Source organism: Diospyros lotus, chromosome 4 (assembly GCF_014633365.1).
Source record: "Diospyros lotus cultivar Yz01 chromosome 4, ASM1463336v1, whole genome shotgun sequence".
In the NCBI taxonomy this organism is placed as follows: Eukaryota; Viridiplantae; Streptophyta; class Magnoliopsida; order Ericales; family Ebenaceae; genus Diospyros; species Diospyros lotus.
In genome coordinates, this window is record NC_068341.1 from 25379058 (window position 1) to 25396449 (window position 17392).

A 17392-nucleotide genomic window follows, 5' to 3' on the forward strand; every position below is an offset into this window, starting at 1 on the left:
GCGAAGGGCACAACTCGATTGCCATGAGCGGGGCTCCTGATGATGCGGGGTACGTTGGTCGTTTCGATGCCACTCCGGTGGTCCATGGCGGGCAAGAGATCGAGGTTACCTCTCGCCTTGACCAAGAGGCCATCAATGCAGCTCATGCTGCTGGTCGTGGGGAATTTCGCAAAGGGGTAGTTAACCCACAGCGTACTGAGCGTCGGGTTCTACACAATGAGGAGAGGTTACGTTTTCAAGGTTTAGAGCCCAGATTCTCCGTGCTCCCCCCACCAGCTGAACATACTTTAGATCTTAAAGAGGGTCGATGGGCATGAGGCGAGGAATTTATGGCGCGCCCAGGGCTTTTGGATACGGATTCCATAAACATGCGCAGGGTTGGGGCACATTTGTTATATTCTACCACATTCCTCGAGATGAGGACCATTATTTTCGGAACCCCCTTGATGACATGGATGATTTCGAACGCCACCTGGCCATTGTAAGCTCCCTCCCCCATTTTTTTTTTCCAAGGGTTTCCTATTTTAATTTCCTTATGGCAAGGTGCTCAAGGAACCGTGGTGGCAAATGCGATGAATCGGGCGCGCATTGCAAAAGCTGAGGCAGAGATCGCTGACTGGATGAACAAGTCTTGGCAATAGATTAAGGAGAGACAAGTACTGAATATGAACATCCGGCACTTGGAGTCTGACAGTTTGAACCTTCACATGCAAGTCGAAGGCCTCTGAACCCAGCTTCAGGGTCTCACTACAAGGTGCCAGTCAGCAGAATCAGAAGCTCAAAAATGAAAGGAGAAATCCGTGGAGCAAGGCCAAGCATACGAAAGTATGGCGTCTTCATTTTCTAGTGCTTGGGAGGAGATTGTTCAACTTCGAAGATCTCTTGCCAACTCCGAGGATCAGGTGGCGCAGGCTCGTCAGGAGATATCCAGTCTTGGTGAAAGCAGGCATCGAGAGATCAATGAGGCTGCTCGAGAGGCAGTGAAAGAGTATCGGCTTTCTAATGATTGCTTTCAATGAAAGGAGGCCTACACTAGCTGCTTCTCTAAGCTAGGCTTTTACCTTGGCCGTAGTCTCCTGGAGTCCCGGCGTCCTGGGGAGTCATTTCCTGAAATGGTGTATTTAGAAACAGCTTCGCTTGATCCTCCTGACTGGCGGAAGTATGAACCTAACTCATGTGACCCCGATGAGTATATAAGGGCAGCCCTGACAGATGACCTGGCCAACCTATCTGGTCCATGGATTCCCTATGTACCTGATCAGGAGGATACCTACGGGATTATAGAGGCTCTGCAAACGATTAGGCATGGGTTGGATGAACCTAATGGTGCCCCCCTGAGTCCGCTTCCTCCGGAGTTGGAGCACCTCCATTCTCGCAGAGGTGATTAGGCCATGCTCTTTTTTTTTTTTTTTTTTGAATTCCCATCTCGGTTATGTAAAATGGTGGCCCCATTTTTTATGGATGTCGAACTTTTGAGCCACTAATCTCATGAACAAAAGATTAGGTGTGCTTTATTTGTCACATCTACACATGGGCTGTTATCACTTATTATATATATATATTTCATTCTAGTATCTTTGGCACCTATCTGCTTGTCATGGCATTTTTAAATTTTTCTTCCACTATTCTTGTGTCGGGACGCGCCTTGCTCCTTTTCATGTTCCGTGTTTATGAATCATAGATTACAAGAATTATGGGCAGCCTTCTTGGGGGCGCCTGCTCTTTCTCTTACGGATTCATCTGCCATAAGCAATCTAGTTTTGACCCCGGGTCCGATACATGATCCTTCTCAGGCATCCGAGTTTGCTGGGGAGGCCTAGGCGCCGGATCGACCAAGGAGTCGGGTCTAGCTTAGGGGCATAGATCGGACTCAAACGAGGGATCCAGGTGAGCCTGCGGGCATTGGTGTCAAAATACTTGAAGAAACTATGTCGATCCGGGGTCATAAGCACCAGATTGTCTCTAGGCGACCAGGCATCTGGTGATCCCGGGATGGGTCGTAGCGCATTTGCTGTTATGTCTTCTGTCTCTGTCTTTCAGGGTCGGTCCACCTCAGTGAATCTTGGTTTGACCAGTGATCTAGCACGAAATTCCAACCAGACATCCGAGTTTGCTTGGAGACCTAGGCGCCAGATCAACCAAGGAGTCGGATTTAGACCAAAAGGCATAGCACCGAACTCAAACGAGGGATCCGGGTGAGTCTGCGGGCATAGGTATCGGATTTTCTAGCGATTTCGGGCCAATTCGTGGTCATTAGCACCAGATTGCAACTAGGTGACTCAACTCTGGTAAGAAGAATCATGCCAGACTCAACTCTGGCGATTTCGGGCCTCCACAGGGTTTGTCTACCTTAGGGAATCCGGGTTTGACCCGCGATCCAACGCGAGATTCTTGTCAGACATCCGAGTTTACCGGGAAACCTAGGCGCCAGATCAACCAAAGAGTCGGGTATGGCCGAAAAGGTATAGCACCGAACTCAAACAGGGATCCGGGTGAGTCTGCGGGCATAGGCATCGGATTTTCTGGCGATCCCGGGCTAGCTCGCGATCATTGATGCCAGATTGCCACTAGGCGGCTTGGCCTTTGGGAGCAGGCGGTGCTTGAGCTGTTGTACCTGCATTACATTCAATGACACACAAGCAGTCAGCACAGAGATTTTACGTGGTTCGGCTTATAGTTTTGCCTACTCCACGGGAATACAGGGGGTATATTCTTTTATTCATTTGGGAAACATTATTACAATGAAAAGTTAGAGAGAATCCCGACCCTCAGCTGGATCGGGCAGCGCTTCTGGTGACAGGCTTGGTCCTGCCTCTAGCGCTTCGCCTTCTTCACTGGAGTTTATGGCCGGCAGGGTTGGGAAGTACCTTTTGAGGTGCACGGTATTCCAAGTTTTGCCCATTGTCTCGCCTCGTAGCGTCTGCAGTGTGCGCGTGTTAGGTCTCAACATTTTCTGAATTCTGTAAGGTCCTTCCCAATTAGGTCTGAGTTTCCCCTCCTCACTAAGAGCATTGGTGATGGCTATTTTTCTAAGTACCAGATCTCCTTCTTCAAGCTTGCGAGGGTGAACCCTCTCATTGTAGTAGTTGGAGACTCTCCTCTGATAAGTTGCCAACTGTATCGCCGCCTTTTCCCTCAATTCGTCTAACAGGTCCAAGTTCTCCCGTAGACGATCCGAATTACCTTCTTCCCTGAAGGCCATGACTCGGGGTGAGCTAAGGTCCACTTCCACAGGGATAAGGCGTCAGTTCCATATGCCAAGCTGAAAGGTGTTTCCCCGGTGGGTACCCGACTAGTTGTGCGATATGCCCACAAGATGCTGGGGAGTTCATCGGCCCATCCACCTTTTGCCTTCTCTAGTCGGGTCTTTAAGCCGTGTAGTATGGTCTTGTTGCTTGCTTCGGCTTATCCATTTGCTTGGGGGTATGCTATAGATGCCATTCTTAGGCTGATTCCCCATCGATGACAAAAAGCTCTGAACGCATCTAAGTCGAATTGTGTTCCATGATCTGTATTGAGTATATGTGGCATGCCGAAACGACAAATAATGTCTTTCCATACCATCCCTTCCACTTTCTTTTCCGTGATGGTTGCCAAAGGTTCAGCTTCTACCCACTTTGTGAAGTAATCTGTAGCTACCAGCAGGAATTTTCGTTGAGCAGATGCCATTGGGAATGGCCCCAGTATGTCTAGACCCCATTGTGCGAACGGCAGAGGTTGGAATATCAGTTGGATGGGAGTCGGAGGCTTTACTGTCAGGGGAGCATGTTTCTGGCACTTGTCACAGGTTCGAACTTTCTTGGCGGCATCTTGCCGTATCGTGGGCCAAAAGAAACTGGCTCGCAGGATTTTCCCAACTAATGCCCTTCCTTCGAGGTGTTCACCACAGTCCCCCTCATGCACTTCTTCCAGTGCTTGTTGTGCTTCCCTTGGCCCAAGACATTTTAACAACGGTATGGAGTACCCTCTTTTGTATAATTTCTGCCCAATTATTGTGAAATGGGCTGCTGGTTTTTAATCTCCTTGCTTCTGCGGGGGTTACTGGCAATTCTTGGCCAAGCAAATATTTCAATATGGGGCTTCTCCAATCTTCGATCTCCGTAATGCAATGCACCGCGATGTCTTCCTCTCCTACACTAGGCTGTTGGAGGACTTCCATGTGGATTAGGCGTCCGGGGGTGTCCCGGGCAGAGGCTAATTTTGACAGTGCGTCCGCGTGCTGGTTGAGGGATCTATTAATCTGAATCAGCTCGAAATGCTCAAACCTATGGGCGATTTCTTTCACCTTCTGTAGGTAGCGGGCCAGCACCGGCTCCCTTACTTCGTAGGTACCTTGAAACTGTTGTACCACCAGCTAAGAGTCGCTGTGGGCTGTCAAGTTTTTTACTTCTAGTCTTTCTGCTAATGTCATTCCAGCAAGCAAAGCTTCATATTCTGCTACGTTATTTGTATTGGGAAAGGTGAAGTGAATCGAGTATTCCAAGATTTCCTGTTCCGGAGAAATCAACACTACCCCTGCCCCACTTCCTTTGGCATTTGACGCCCCATCGACGAACAACATCCATTCGTTATTGCGAGTTTCTTCTGTCGCGGGTGGGTGAGTGCATTCGACTATGAAATCTGCCAATGCTTGTCCTTTTATTGCCTTTCTTGGCTCGAAGCTAATGTCATACTCATTGAGTTCAATGGCCCATTTGGTTAGTCTTCCTGAACATTCGGGTTTCTGTAGAATCTGTCTCAATGGTTGATCTGTTAACACTGCCACGGCGTGGGCCTGGAAATAGGGTCTTAATTTCCTAGCTGCCGCCACTAATGCCAAGGCAATTTTCTCCGCGTAAGGATATTGCATCTCTTCCCCTTGCAATACCTTACTCACATAATAGACCGGGCTATCAACCTGCCCGACCTGCCTGACGAGAACTGCGCTCACCGCCTGATGGCTGACTCCCAAATACAAGTATAGTTTTTCTCCAGTTTCTGGTCGGGTCAACAGGGGAATTTCTTTTAAGTACTCTTTCAATTCTTGGAAGGCTTTCTCACACTCAGGGGTCCATTGGAAGTTCTTGCCTCCTTTTAAGGCCTTGAAGAAGGGAAGGCTGCGTTCAGCATATTTAGAGAGAAATCTGCCCAAAGCAGTCAGACGACCTGTTAGGCTTTGAACCTTTTTCATTGAGGTGGGGGATTCCATGTCGATTACTGCTTGCACTTTTTCTGGGTTAGCCTCTATTCCTCTGTGAGTAATCATGTACCCCAAGAATTTTTCGGATTTCACCCCAAACGCGCATTTGTCGGGATTCAAGCGCATATTATTCTTCCTAAACACGGTAAAAACTTTCTCAAGTTGTCTGGCATGTGATTCACCCTGCTTGCTTTTAACTATCATGTCGTCTACGTAGGCCTCCATTACCTCCCCAGCAAGTCTTTGAATACCTTGTTAACCATCCTTTGATACGTGGCTCCTGCGTTCTTTAATTCGAAAGGCATCACTTGATAGCAGTACGTCCCATTTTCTGTGATGAATGCTGTTTTCTCAGCATCAAGTGGATACATACTGATTTGGTGGTAACCTGAGAAGGCATCCAGGAAGCTCAACACAGCATATCCGGAGGTGTCATCAACTAGCCTGTCTATCCGAGGGAGCGGGTAGGAGTCCTTTGGGCAAGCCTTATTCAAATTGGTAAAATAGATGCACACCCTCCATTTCTCGTTGGCCTTGGGTACCATCACAACATTGGCTAGCCATTCAGGATATTGGACCTCCTTAATGAATCCCGCATCGAGGAGTTTGTCTACTTCTTCCAAATATCTCAATCTCTCTGGGGCGAGGTGTCTTTTCTTCTGCTTGATTGGCCGAGCCCCCGAACAGACATTCAGGCGGTGAGATATGATCTCTGGGCTAATTCCAGGCATGTCGGCAGGCGTTCAAGCAAATATTTCTGCGTAGGACTGTAGGCATCTAACGATCTCCTCTTTTTTCGGACCCTCTAGTTGGCTCCCCACCCATACTTGTCTTTCGTTATCACCGGGGTTTAGAGGGATGGCTTCAAGTGTTTCCATTGGATGAGGCTTGTTAGCTTCAAGAGTTCGTTCGCTGATCATTAAAGTTTCTTCGGTCATTGTTTTTTCTTTCCCCTTGGTGCCTCTTGTAGAGCTCACGTAACACACCCTGGCTTGTTTCTGATTACCTCTTACTTGGCCACCCCCTGGGGCGTAGGGAATTTCATTAACAAATATCCCGGAGAAATGACGGCTCTCATAGCATTAATTAGGGAACGTCCCAGGATCACATTGTAAGGCAGGAGAAAAGGTCTTGACTACCATGAAATTAACCTCCCGAGTGATCACTTGAGGGTAGTCTCCCAGTGTAATGGGCAACTGCACTGACCCAACCACTGGCATCGCCTCTCCTGTGAAACTGTATAGGGGCAAAGTGACCGTCTTTAATCGGTCATGGGCAACATACATCTTTTCGAAACAGTTCCAGTATAACAAATTAACAGAGCTTTCGCTGTCTACTAGTATCCTTTCAATGGGATGCTTAACAATGACGGCAGAGATAACTAAGGGATCATCGTGAGGTAGTAGCACATCCCCCTTGTCTTCAGGTGTGAAAATAATGGGGTCTTCGTCTTCTTGAATCTTAGCCACCGAGTTTACGTGCAACGCCTGTCGCGCATATGCCTTTCTGGCAGAAGAGGAATCGCCTGCTAAATTTTCTCCTCCTGAGATCATGTGTATTTTTTCCATAATGGGCTCATTGTCATTTTCTCCGGCGCTTGGTCCTGCCTCTTCCCCTTTTGATTGTTTCTTCCTCCTTCCCTCAGTCGGGGCTGCTGGTTTTCCCTTCTGTTTGCGGCATCAAACTTAGGACGGGGGGGCCTCCTCTGATTATCCCTCCTAGACCTATCTCCCATATTTTGTTGATTTTTTGGCTTATCCAATATAAATCGGTCAAGCTTCCCTTCCATGATAAGCTGTTCAATCTGGTTGCGTAACTCCCTGCACTGCTCTGTAGTGTGCCCCGTGGACTCATGAAATTTGCAAAAAGCCTCCATGTTCTTGCCCAGAGGCTGGCTGAATGTGGGGGAAAGTTAATGAGTCCTGTATGGGCAATGGATGAGAGGATTGCAGCTCTTGGCTCAGTGAGGGGGGTGAAGCTCCGAAATTGCATCTTTGGGGGCTCATCTCTCCTTTGTACCTTTATAGCTCAATCTGGTCTAACGTCATTTTGTCTCCCTTTTCTTTTTCCTTCCCAAGCTTCGAGGATTTCCATTTGGACAATAAATTGCTCTGCTCGGGCGAACAATTCGGTCATTGAATCTGGCTCAGAAAATGCTAGAGATCTCCTGAGCGGGGCATACGTGGTTCGTTAAGCAATGCCGAGGCTGCCAAACCGACTGGGAGGTCCCCTTACTTCCTGCGTGGCTACTCTGAACCGCTCAGTGTATTGTTTTAGGGATTCATTGGGCCTTTGTTGCAAGCTCATTAAATACATGACGCTCTTTTTCTTTGGGACATAGGCAGAGAATGCTTCTAGAAATTCTTTTTTTAGCTGTTCGAATGATTGGATATGTCCAGCTGGTAAGTCTGTGAACCATTGTTGAGCCTGTCCTGCCAAGGAGAGTGGGAAGGCTCGGCACCTGGTGACTTCGTCCCATCCATGCAACACAGCCATTGCCACAAAGTGTTGTACATGCTTCACAGGATCTTCCTTTCCTAGGTACACCGAGAGTTGCGGCAACTTGAACCCTAGTTGCACCGGTTGTTTCTGGAGTTCCTCGGATAGAGGAAAACCTTTGGTAGGGATTTCTCTTGGCGTCATCACAACCTGTTTCTACTCTAGCACTTCTTTTATGAGGCGTTTGACGTCGGACGCTCTGAGCGTTTCTTTTTCTGTTTCGTTCTTGTGCGGAGACGAGACGCAAAGAGCTCTTGAGTGGGTGCTTTCTGCCGTTTCTTCGTACATGGGGGTTTTCCCTGGTCTCCTGTCGTGATTTTCCCTTGGGTCTGTTGTTTCCCGGACAGGGTCATTAGGCCTAGGAGTCCCAATTCTTATCCCTTGTCTTGGGGTCCTCAGGGGGTTGTTTTGGGATCTCCAGTGTTCTCCCCCCCCGCCCATGTTTGTCCCATGCGGGGAATGTGGATGTCCGGCATTAATTCTTGCAAGAGGGCAGTAATCCCTTGCAATCTTTTCATGCTCTCCTCGTTGTTTGTCCTTAACTCATCATTCTGGTTTTTTAGTTCTTCAAAATTCTTCTGCAATAGCTTGTAATCCGACAGTGGGACCGTGGGGGGGGGGGGGGGGGGCTATCCCAGACGGTTCCGGGGCACTGATGTCGCCGCTGGGTTCCTTCGAGGAATCGAGGACTGTCCCAGGGAGTGTTGTTCTTGATTTGTCGGTATTGGGGGCGGGACCTACCTCCCTTGTCTGATCGCCTGTCTCCCCCACCCGACAGCGTGTATCTCCCCCTGCTCCGAGTGCTCCAAGCCCCCAAACCCGATAACCTGATTACCTTCGAGCATTGGAATGTTTCCCGAGCGCACCTCGTTGTCTAGATGATCCTCCAAAGGTGCAGGTACTGTAGGGTGTACTTGGCTGGGGTCTCTTGTCTTTGTGCGAGCGCTCCTACGGGTAGGGTTAGGCTGGTTTGCCAAACTAGTTGATCTTGTCTCTCTCGGCATCTCGGGCTAAGATTGGCTTTTTGTTGCCTTTCCCACAGACGGCGCCAAATTGTTGTTGCCAAAATACAACAATTAAAATTTATGAAGTGGGGTCCACTCGAGGTTGGTGTCGAGTGAAGTTGGATTGCCGTAAGAGATGTCGCCTTAAGGGAAATTGCCGCTTGGATGCTCACCGCAGGGCTTCGCCAAGAGCTCTGCCACAAGCTTCCGCCATAAGCTTTGCCACAATACTTCGCCCCTAGCTCTGCCACAAGACTTCGCCGCAAGCTTCGCCACAAGGTTTCGCCATGAGCTTCCGCCACAAGGTTTGCCACAAGGATCCGCCACAAGGTTCGCCCTTAGCTCTGCCATAAGGCTTCGCCACAAGCTCTACCACAAGGCTTCGCCACAAGCTTCCGCCACAAGGTTTGCCACAAGCTTCGCCATAAGGTTCCGCCACGAGCTTTCGCCACAAGGTTTGCCACAAGGATCCGCCACAAGCTTCGCCACAAGGTTCGCCCCTAACTCTGCCACAAGGCTTCGCCACAAGCTCTCCGCCACAAGGCTTCGCCACAAGGTTCCGCCACAAGGTTCCGCCACAAGCTTCGCCACAAGGTTCGCCCCTAGCTCTGCCACAAGCTTTACCACAAGGCTTCGCTGCTAGGCTTTGCCGCTAGCTTTTCCACGAGGCTTTGACCCTATTAATGTTGAAAAAATGGGTTAGAAGGCTCGCGAAAATCTTCCCCGCGAAGACCCTCTGATGCCAAAGTCAGTCCCAAACTCTAATGAAATTGCTCACCAAAAAGAGAATAGTCCTAGTGTATTCAAGGTGTCTGGATTTTACGAAAGTCGGAAGTCTTGTTCATTGTCTTCTAGTTGGATATTTATAGGGCGCGATTTTCAAGGGTGGCTGGTATCGACACGTGGCACTTGCCGAGTGGGGCTCTTGGCTTTTCGGGAGACGCACACCGCCGCAAGCTTAGGGCTTACGCAATGTAGGAGGTTGGGCTCGCGGCACACTTGGATTTGTGCAGCGAGCCCCTGCTCATTTTGCGGCGAGCTTGCTGCAATTGCCGCGAGCTTAAGCGGTCGGGCTCGCGGCATGAGACACTGCCGCGAGCCCGCGGGATTGCGGCATTTGCCGCTAGCAAGCGGGCGGGGAGTGGCTTGTGGCAGTGTGCCGCGAGCTTGCGGCACACTGCGAGCCACGTTCTTTGCGCAACTTATTTGCTCAATTTCTTGCCCCCAATTTCTTTGGCCCAACAATTATATATATTTATATATTATATTATTATTATTATTATTATATTGTTATTATTTCTAAATTTTACTTTAGAACTTCATTTCATTCATTTTTCAATTTAAACTTGCATATAACCAAAAAAATATATATGAATATCTAATTTAAGCCATTTTTAAGATCAAAAGAAATGTGTAATTATAAGATAATTTTTACAAAATTAACAGTAATCATACCCCCCAACTTAAACATTGCTAGTCCCTTAGCAATCAGACTATACACCTGTCAAATTTTATTCACAATAATTGTATTAATGTAAAAATTTCAAATTCGAAACCGAAATGCATAAAATTGAATAAGTAATTTAGCATTCTAAATCAGATTTTCGGTTAAAGGTCATACAATCTCAGGAATGGAAATTAGGATAACTAACACACAGACTTACTCCCTCGAAGTTTTGACTTCAAACCTTACTATGGATTTTCCCTCCAATAAAAAGGATTTCTCAAGTGTACACACAAGGGGGTGCACTGTTATAAGAGTAAATGCAGAACAATTTCAAAACTCGGTGTCATCCCAAACACAAGGAACATATTTTCATGATTGGAATAATGCTCTAGATGAGTAACTTCTGAATTTAAACATGATTCCCTATTCCAAACTCAAATTCTGAGATCATGTGATTTATAGCATCAGAGGGACCAGACTGGGTTGTAATGGGGCTATGAGGTTAATACGGGTTGTCAAAGAAAAGGTAGAGTGTGCAAAGGGTGTGTCGGGATTTTTTTTTCCAGTATTTATTTTGAAACAATTGTGCTGAATATCTAAGAGATTTTTTTTATTTATTATTATTTTTTCTTTTTTTCTTCTTTTTTTTTTTAAATATGAAAATAGCTAGACAGACTAATTCCCAAAATCACACTAGGTTGGATAAAATTCATATGGTTATGGTTTAAACAAGGGTAACGAAAGAAGTTGTACTACAATTGGCTCAAATGGGCTAGCAAGGGAAGTTAATTTAAAGAAAAAAAAAAGATTTAATAGGCTCAAAATGAAAGAAATTGATCCCTTTATCATGCTTCTACAAAACGATGATACTCAGTCATCTAATTCGGGGTTTGAAACCAGTCAAATTCATCCGCTATCATACTAGACATTCAAAGTGAATTGATGTTTTGAAACTATTGAAAATATGAGATAAACAATAAAGTATCTTTAGAGTAAGTGTTATTTCACTCAGAATTAATGGTTATTAGGCTCAAACACTCACTTGGGTAATAGTCTCCACTTCTGTTGAGGGATCATACAGTATACTAAAAGCTAATTACTATTACCTTTGATTTTATGACCGATAACCAATTTTTTAAATTTTGAATCCCCGATGAATACAAATTATTTATTCTAATGCATATATGTTTTTAAATAAGAAATCAATGCATTCATGTTTCGTATTGCAAACTTAGCCACCTATCAATGCATAACTCCAAAGTTTTAGGAATAGCGTTATTTAAAACACACAATTTTTTTTTTTTTTTTATAATAAGAGTAGATAAAGATAACTAATTTTCATAAGACTACAAGCAAACAATAGCAAACTCACAGTTAAACATGAATCAAATAATTCATAACTAGACCTTACACCCCCAACCTGAATTGCAGTAATAAAATAGGGTTGTTAGGAATACCTGTAACTCCACAAGTCCATAGATTTACTGTGAATTGCTAAAACTCAAACAAACAAATGAGCATATCATATATATATATATTTATATTTTTCACACCAAAATAAAAAAAAAAATCATGCAAGTCATAAGATAAACAAAATACGTCTCAAGAGTACAAAAAGTACTCCTTACTCTGCCATCTTATCATAGACTTGCCTAACAACATTCCACAGTTTTTTTTAATTATTTATTTATTTATATATATATTTTATGAATACAACCAAGAAAAATCCTACAAGTTGTTCAATAATTAGATGCATCTCAAGAGTATAAAAAATACTCCTTACTCAGCCATCTTAACAAAGAGTACTCCTCACAGTGATAAATCTAAATTAATCGGACCCCTTTGGCGCTTGTTACTGATTACCTTAGACTAGTTTATCTGAGGCTTATGAGGATCGTACTGTGGAATATAAGCATGTAATTTCTCTAGCAGCTCCTCAATGGTGGATGCGAAAATGAGAATCTTTCTTGCTGAAAGAGAAAAAAACTTTTGGTCCACAACCTGATCAAGAAAAGAGAGCAACCCATCGAAAAAATGGTTAACATTTAAAAGTCCAATGGGTTTGGTGTGGAGATTACTCTTGGCCTAGGAGATTATACAAAAGATTTCTGCAAGTGTTCCAAAACCTCCTGGTAAAGTAATAAAGGCGTCTGACTGATAAATATTACAAGCCATGCGCTTAGACATAGAAGTCGTTCTATAAGTTGACTGCGTGTAATCCTTGTAAATATGTGGTTCAGCCAAAGGGATTGGCATTACACCTACCACATATGATTTTCCAAGATGTGCAGCTTGTGAAACATAACCATTCAATCCACGACTTCCCCCTCCATATACCAAATTAATTTTTTCTCTCCTAATTTTTGGCCTAGTTCGCTTGCTACAAGTGCATAACAAATATCGCTCCCAAGTTGAGAGCCACAAAGTACACATATGGTATTGATTCGATGAACTAACTAGTCTTCCATGTTTCTTCCTTTTGTATGCCCTGGAAAGAGGTTTGGAGATCAAAAGTAGCTATACAAGAATTCAATAAGAAATAAATACAAACAAAAATCATGCATATATATGTACAAGTAGTTGTGATTGTGGCTCACATCTTTCTCTGATTTTACGTTCAGAAACGTCTTAAACACTTTCTATGAAGTAGGGATAGGTTTCCCATCCAATTTTCTTATAGATTGGCAAACATGGTCGTTTTTAGTTAGATTCCCAAGACTATAGCGTTGGTGGTCACTTCTCAACTGGGTCCATAAAGTAATAAGTTCTCTTTGCACTATTCCACATGGATACATCTCAAGAGTCAATAAGATATCATCCAAAGACTCCTTACTCAGTCCATCCTTTATGAAACTAATTTTATCTTCTCGATTTATGGACGTAAACCCCACAGATTTGCATCGTGTGTTACAGGTCTATCGAGCACATTTGTAACAACCATTCACTCTTTTCTCTCTTCTTCTTTTCTTCCGCAAAACTACTCTTCCCTAAGCCTGGAAAGTGCTTAAAACTAGGTGAAGTTTCGCCAGCTAATCGAACTTTTGCTTCGATCAGCCAAAGAATATCTTCAGGGATGTTATTACACATCAACAGCCTAAGTCTTTCACACCTAGCAGCATAATTTTTTTTTAAATCATTCTGCGAGAGAGAGATAATACTTATGAATTTTTGAGAGATAAAGATCCATTTTTTTTAAAAGACAACTATAAGAAGAAAGTAAAGAACTATAAACTTTACAAAAGGGATGAGAGTACCTAATCGGAGAATAACATAAAGGAGAGAAGACTGAGCTCAAGAAGGGTGGCTTGCCTCATACAGATATGGAGTCTCTTATAGAGCAATGACCATCACTATTCTACACTCAGCTTGAGGCATGCCATAATTGCATCGTCAGATTTGGCGTCGTCTAGCGTCTCATTTTTCAACGTTTGGCAGTGTGCCTTTTTCTTTATAGGGTAGTTTGATTGCACTGCCCGAGAAAAATGGCTACCACCAATGTCAATTCTATCTCTCTCAATTCAAATTTTTTATTTTATTTTATTTTGTTTTTAATTTATTATTATTATTATTATTATTATTAGGGGCCCAAGAAAATCATATATACCACACAAGACAATATTATTGAGTCAACCAAAATTATTTGCATAATGGATCAATTTTAAACACTAATAAATAATTCTTAAGTACACCTTACCCCCCAACTTGAATTGCTCATTGTCCTCAATCGGCAATAAAATGATAGAAGATAGGCATACCTGGCGGTCTTTAATGCATGAACTCGTATGGAAAAATTTTATTTAGACTGCACACAGAGAAACACTATTTGAGTAATGCAGAAAAGAAACAATTTATATATATATATTAATATATACTTTATTTTTCTTTTTTATTTTTTTTTTATTATTTTTTTTTTAATGTCCCAAATCTAGAGACATTCATTTAACCTAAATGGAAATGTGGTCTTTTAATGTCAGATTTCCAGACGACATAAAACTTCCCTTACTCATCAAATGATGGTGGATCATCCAATCCACAACTCCTTCATTCTCCTCAACACTACCCTGGTATGGTTTCAACCTATGACCATTGACTGTAAGAGGTTGTCCTGACTCCGGATTTTTTATCTCAAAGGCCCAATATTCTGAGATGGACTTGATTACAAAGGGGACGACCCATCGAGACTTCAATTTTCCTAGGAATAGATGCAATCGAGAATCGTACAAGAGTACCTGTTGCCCTACCTGAAAGCTTTTTTGAATGATGTGCCGATCATATAACTCTTTCATTCGAACCTTGGCCAATCGTGCATTTTCAAATGCCTCATTCCGAATTTCCTCAAGCTCATTCAATTGGAGCTTCCTAGGTAGGCATGCTTCAATTAGACTCTTGTTGATCTTTTGAATTGCCCAATATGCTTTATGCTCAATTTCCACCGGTAGATGACAAGATTTACCGTATACTAGCCTATAAGGAGACATTCCTAAAATTATTTTGTAAGTTGTCCTGTACGCCCAAAGAGCGTCTACTAGTCTTAAGGACCAATCCTTACGATTAGCAGCAACAGTTTTTTCCAATATGCGCTTAATCTCCCTATTGGCTAACTCGGCTTGACCATTGGTTTGGGGATGGTATGGTGTTGCAACTTTATGCAGTACACCATATTTCTCATTAATCCTGCCACAACTTTATTACAAAAATGGGAACCCCCATCACTGATGATTGCTCGTGGCATCCCAAATCGACTGAATATGTTTTCTTTCAAAAATTTCACTACAGTCCTATGGTCATTTGTTCTGGCCGGATTGCTTCTACCCATTTGGACACGTAGTCAACAGCAAGTAAGATGTATTCATGACCAAATGAATTAACAAATGGGCCCATAAAATCCATACCCCAACAGTTAAAAACTTCTAACACTTGGATCGGATGTAATGGTATCGTGTTTCTCCTTGACGAACTTCCTAACCTTTGACATCGATCGCAATTTGAACAGAATTTGTACACATCCTTGAACAGTGTCGGCCAATAAAATCCACTCTGAAAATTTTTTGCAACTGTTTTCTTGACAGAAAAATGGCCTCCACATGCAAGAGTGTGACCGAAATTAATGACACTTTGTTGCTCATGATCAGGTATGCATCTACGGATGATTTGATCAGGACAATACTTGAAGAGGTAGGGCTCATCCCAAAAGAATGTTCTGACTTTTCTGAAGAATTTATACCTATCTAGCTTACTCCAATGGTCTGGGATTAGACCAGTTGCCAGGTAGTTCGCAATGTCGGCATACCAAGGGACAACAGATGATGCACGAATAACATTCACTTCAAATAGTTACTCATTAGGGAAATTGTTATGAATTGGTTCATCAAATTGTGTGAGATCTTGACTTGGAATCCTTGACAAATGGTCAGCCACCACATTTTCTACTCCCTTCTTGTCTCTGATTTCAATGTGAACTCTTACAGGAGTAAGATCCATCGAAGGAGACGGGTTTTGCATCTTGTTTTGTGAACAAATACTTTAGAGCAACGTGATCAGTAAAAATGATCACTAGTGACCCTACGAGGTAAGATCGGAACTTGTCCAGGGCAAAGACAACTGCTAGTAACTCTTTCTCTGTAGTGGTGTAATTCTTTTGTGCCTCATTAAGAGTTTTGCTAGCATAGTATATCACATGAGGTTTCTTATCCTTCCTCTTCCCTAACACAGCTCCTACCGCGTAATCACTAGCATCGCACATAAGTTCAAACGGGAGGGACCAATCAGGGGACTGAATGATAGGTGCTGAAATGAGTGCATCTTTCAATTTATCAAAAGCATTTTGACAGGCAGGATTCCATTCAAACGAACATCCTGAGACAACAAATGGCACAAGGGACTTGTTATGGTGCTAAAGGAAGCAATGAATCTCCTATAAAACCCTGCATGTCCTAAAAAACTTATGATGTCTTTCACATTCCTAGGGGTGGGGAGTTTTTGAATGGTTTCAATTTTTGACCTGTCTACCTCCATCCCCCTAGATGAAACGATGTGCCCCAAGACTATGCCCTGTTTCACCATGAAGTGACACTTTTCCCAATTGAGTATCAGATTTGTTTCCTCATATCTTGCTAAAACATTTTTCAGATTCTCCAAACATGCCTCAAAGTTACTTCCATAAACAGAAAAATCATCCAAATACTTCAACAATCTACTCAACCATTTCACTAAAAATACTCATCATACACCTTTGAAAGGTGGCTGGAGCATTGCATAACCTAAATGGCATGCGCCTATATGCAAATGTCCCAAATGGACATGTGAAAGTAGTCTTCTCTTGATCTTCTAGTGCAATTTCTATCTGATTGTACCTAGAGTACCCATCTAAGAAACAATAGTAGCTTAGCCTACTATTCTCTCCAGAACTTGATCCAAGAAAGGTAAAGGAAAATGATCTTTCCTTGTCACAGAATTCAACTTTCTATAATCAATGCACATACGCCATCCTGTCTAGATGCGCGTGGAATTAGTTCATTGTTCTCATTTTTTACAACAGTGACTCCAAACTTTTTTGGTACTACCTGTGTTGGACTTACCCACTTAGAATCAGAGATTGGGTAAATTATTCTAGCATCCAATAGCTTAAGCACTTCTTTTCTGACAACTTCTTTCATGTTGGGATTTAATCTCCTTTGCATTTGCCTAACTGGTTTTGCTCCTTCTTCTAAGAATATCTTATGAGTACAAATCAAAGGGCTAATACCTTGCAAATCTGAAATGGTCCATCCTAATGACTTCCTATGTGCTTTTAGAACTTCTATCAGTTGTTGCTCTTGCTGAGGTGTCAAACTAGAAGAGATCACCACTGGGAATGCTTCCCCTTCTCCTAGAAAGACATACTTCAAATCACTGGGCAATGGCTTTCTCTCAAGCGTGGACTGATGGCTATCAGAAGCCGTGAGCTTACTGTCCAAGTTCCTTAATGGCTCTAAGCCAGGCATCCATGTAGGCTTCTCACTTTCTTTGCCTATGACTTCCACTTCTCTTATTTCCTCAAGATCTTGATTTCCTTCTTTGGGTCTTCTCATGAACTCTTCAAAATAATCATTGGTCAATGTTTGGATCAAGTATACCTCCTCCACTTCATTCTCAGTGTCTTGATGTTTGGCTACCCTGAATATATTTCATTTCAACAGTCATGTTCCCAAAGATAGCTTTAACACACCATTCCTATAGTTGATGATGGCATTAATGTGGCAAGGAATGATTGACCTAAGATGA

General features: G+C 43.5%; 1 protein-coding gene across 1 annotated transcript; it reads right to left on the reverse strand.

The window, feature by feature from the left end:
- Positions 1-3405: 3405 nt before the first annotated feature.
- Positions 3406-5404, reverse strand: LOC127799739 (uncharacterized). Its single transcript, XM_052333965.1, has 3 exons — positions 4388-5404; positions 4043-4339; positions 3406-3981 (listed from the first exon to the last, which is right to left on the reverse strand). The coding sequence occupies exons 1-3, from the start codon at positions 5402-5404 to the stop codon at positions 3406-3408; spliced, it is 1890 nt and encodes a 629-aa protein (XP_052189925.1).
- Positions 5405-17392: the final 11988 nt, after the last annotated feature.

Excerpts from the sequence above, each read along its gene's own strand:
- LOC127799739 (XM_052333965.1), bottom strand. The coding sequence starts at position 5,404 with ATGGAGGCCTACGTAGACGACATGATAGTTAAAAGCAAGCAGGGTGAA. Across the intron at positions 4,340-4,387 it reads CATTAGCAGAAAGACTAGAA|TTTCAAGGTACCTACGAAGT; the intron begins GTAAAAAACTTG and ends GTGGTACAACAG. Across the intron at positions 3,982-4,042 it reads TGCTTGGCCAAGAATTGCCA|AAATTATACAAAAGAGGGTA; the intron begins GTAACCCCCGCA and ends ATAATTGGGCAG.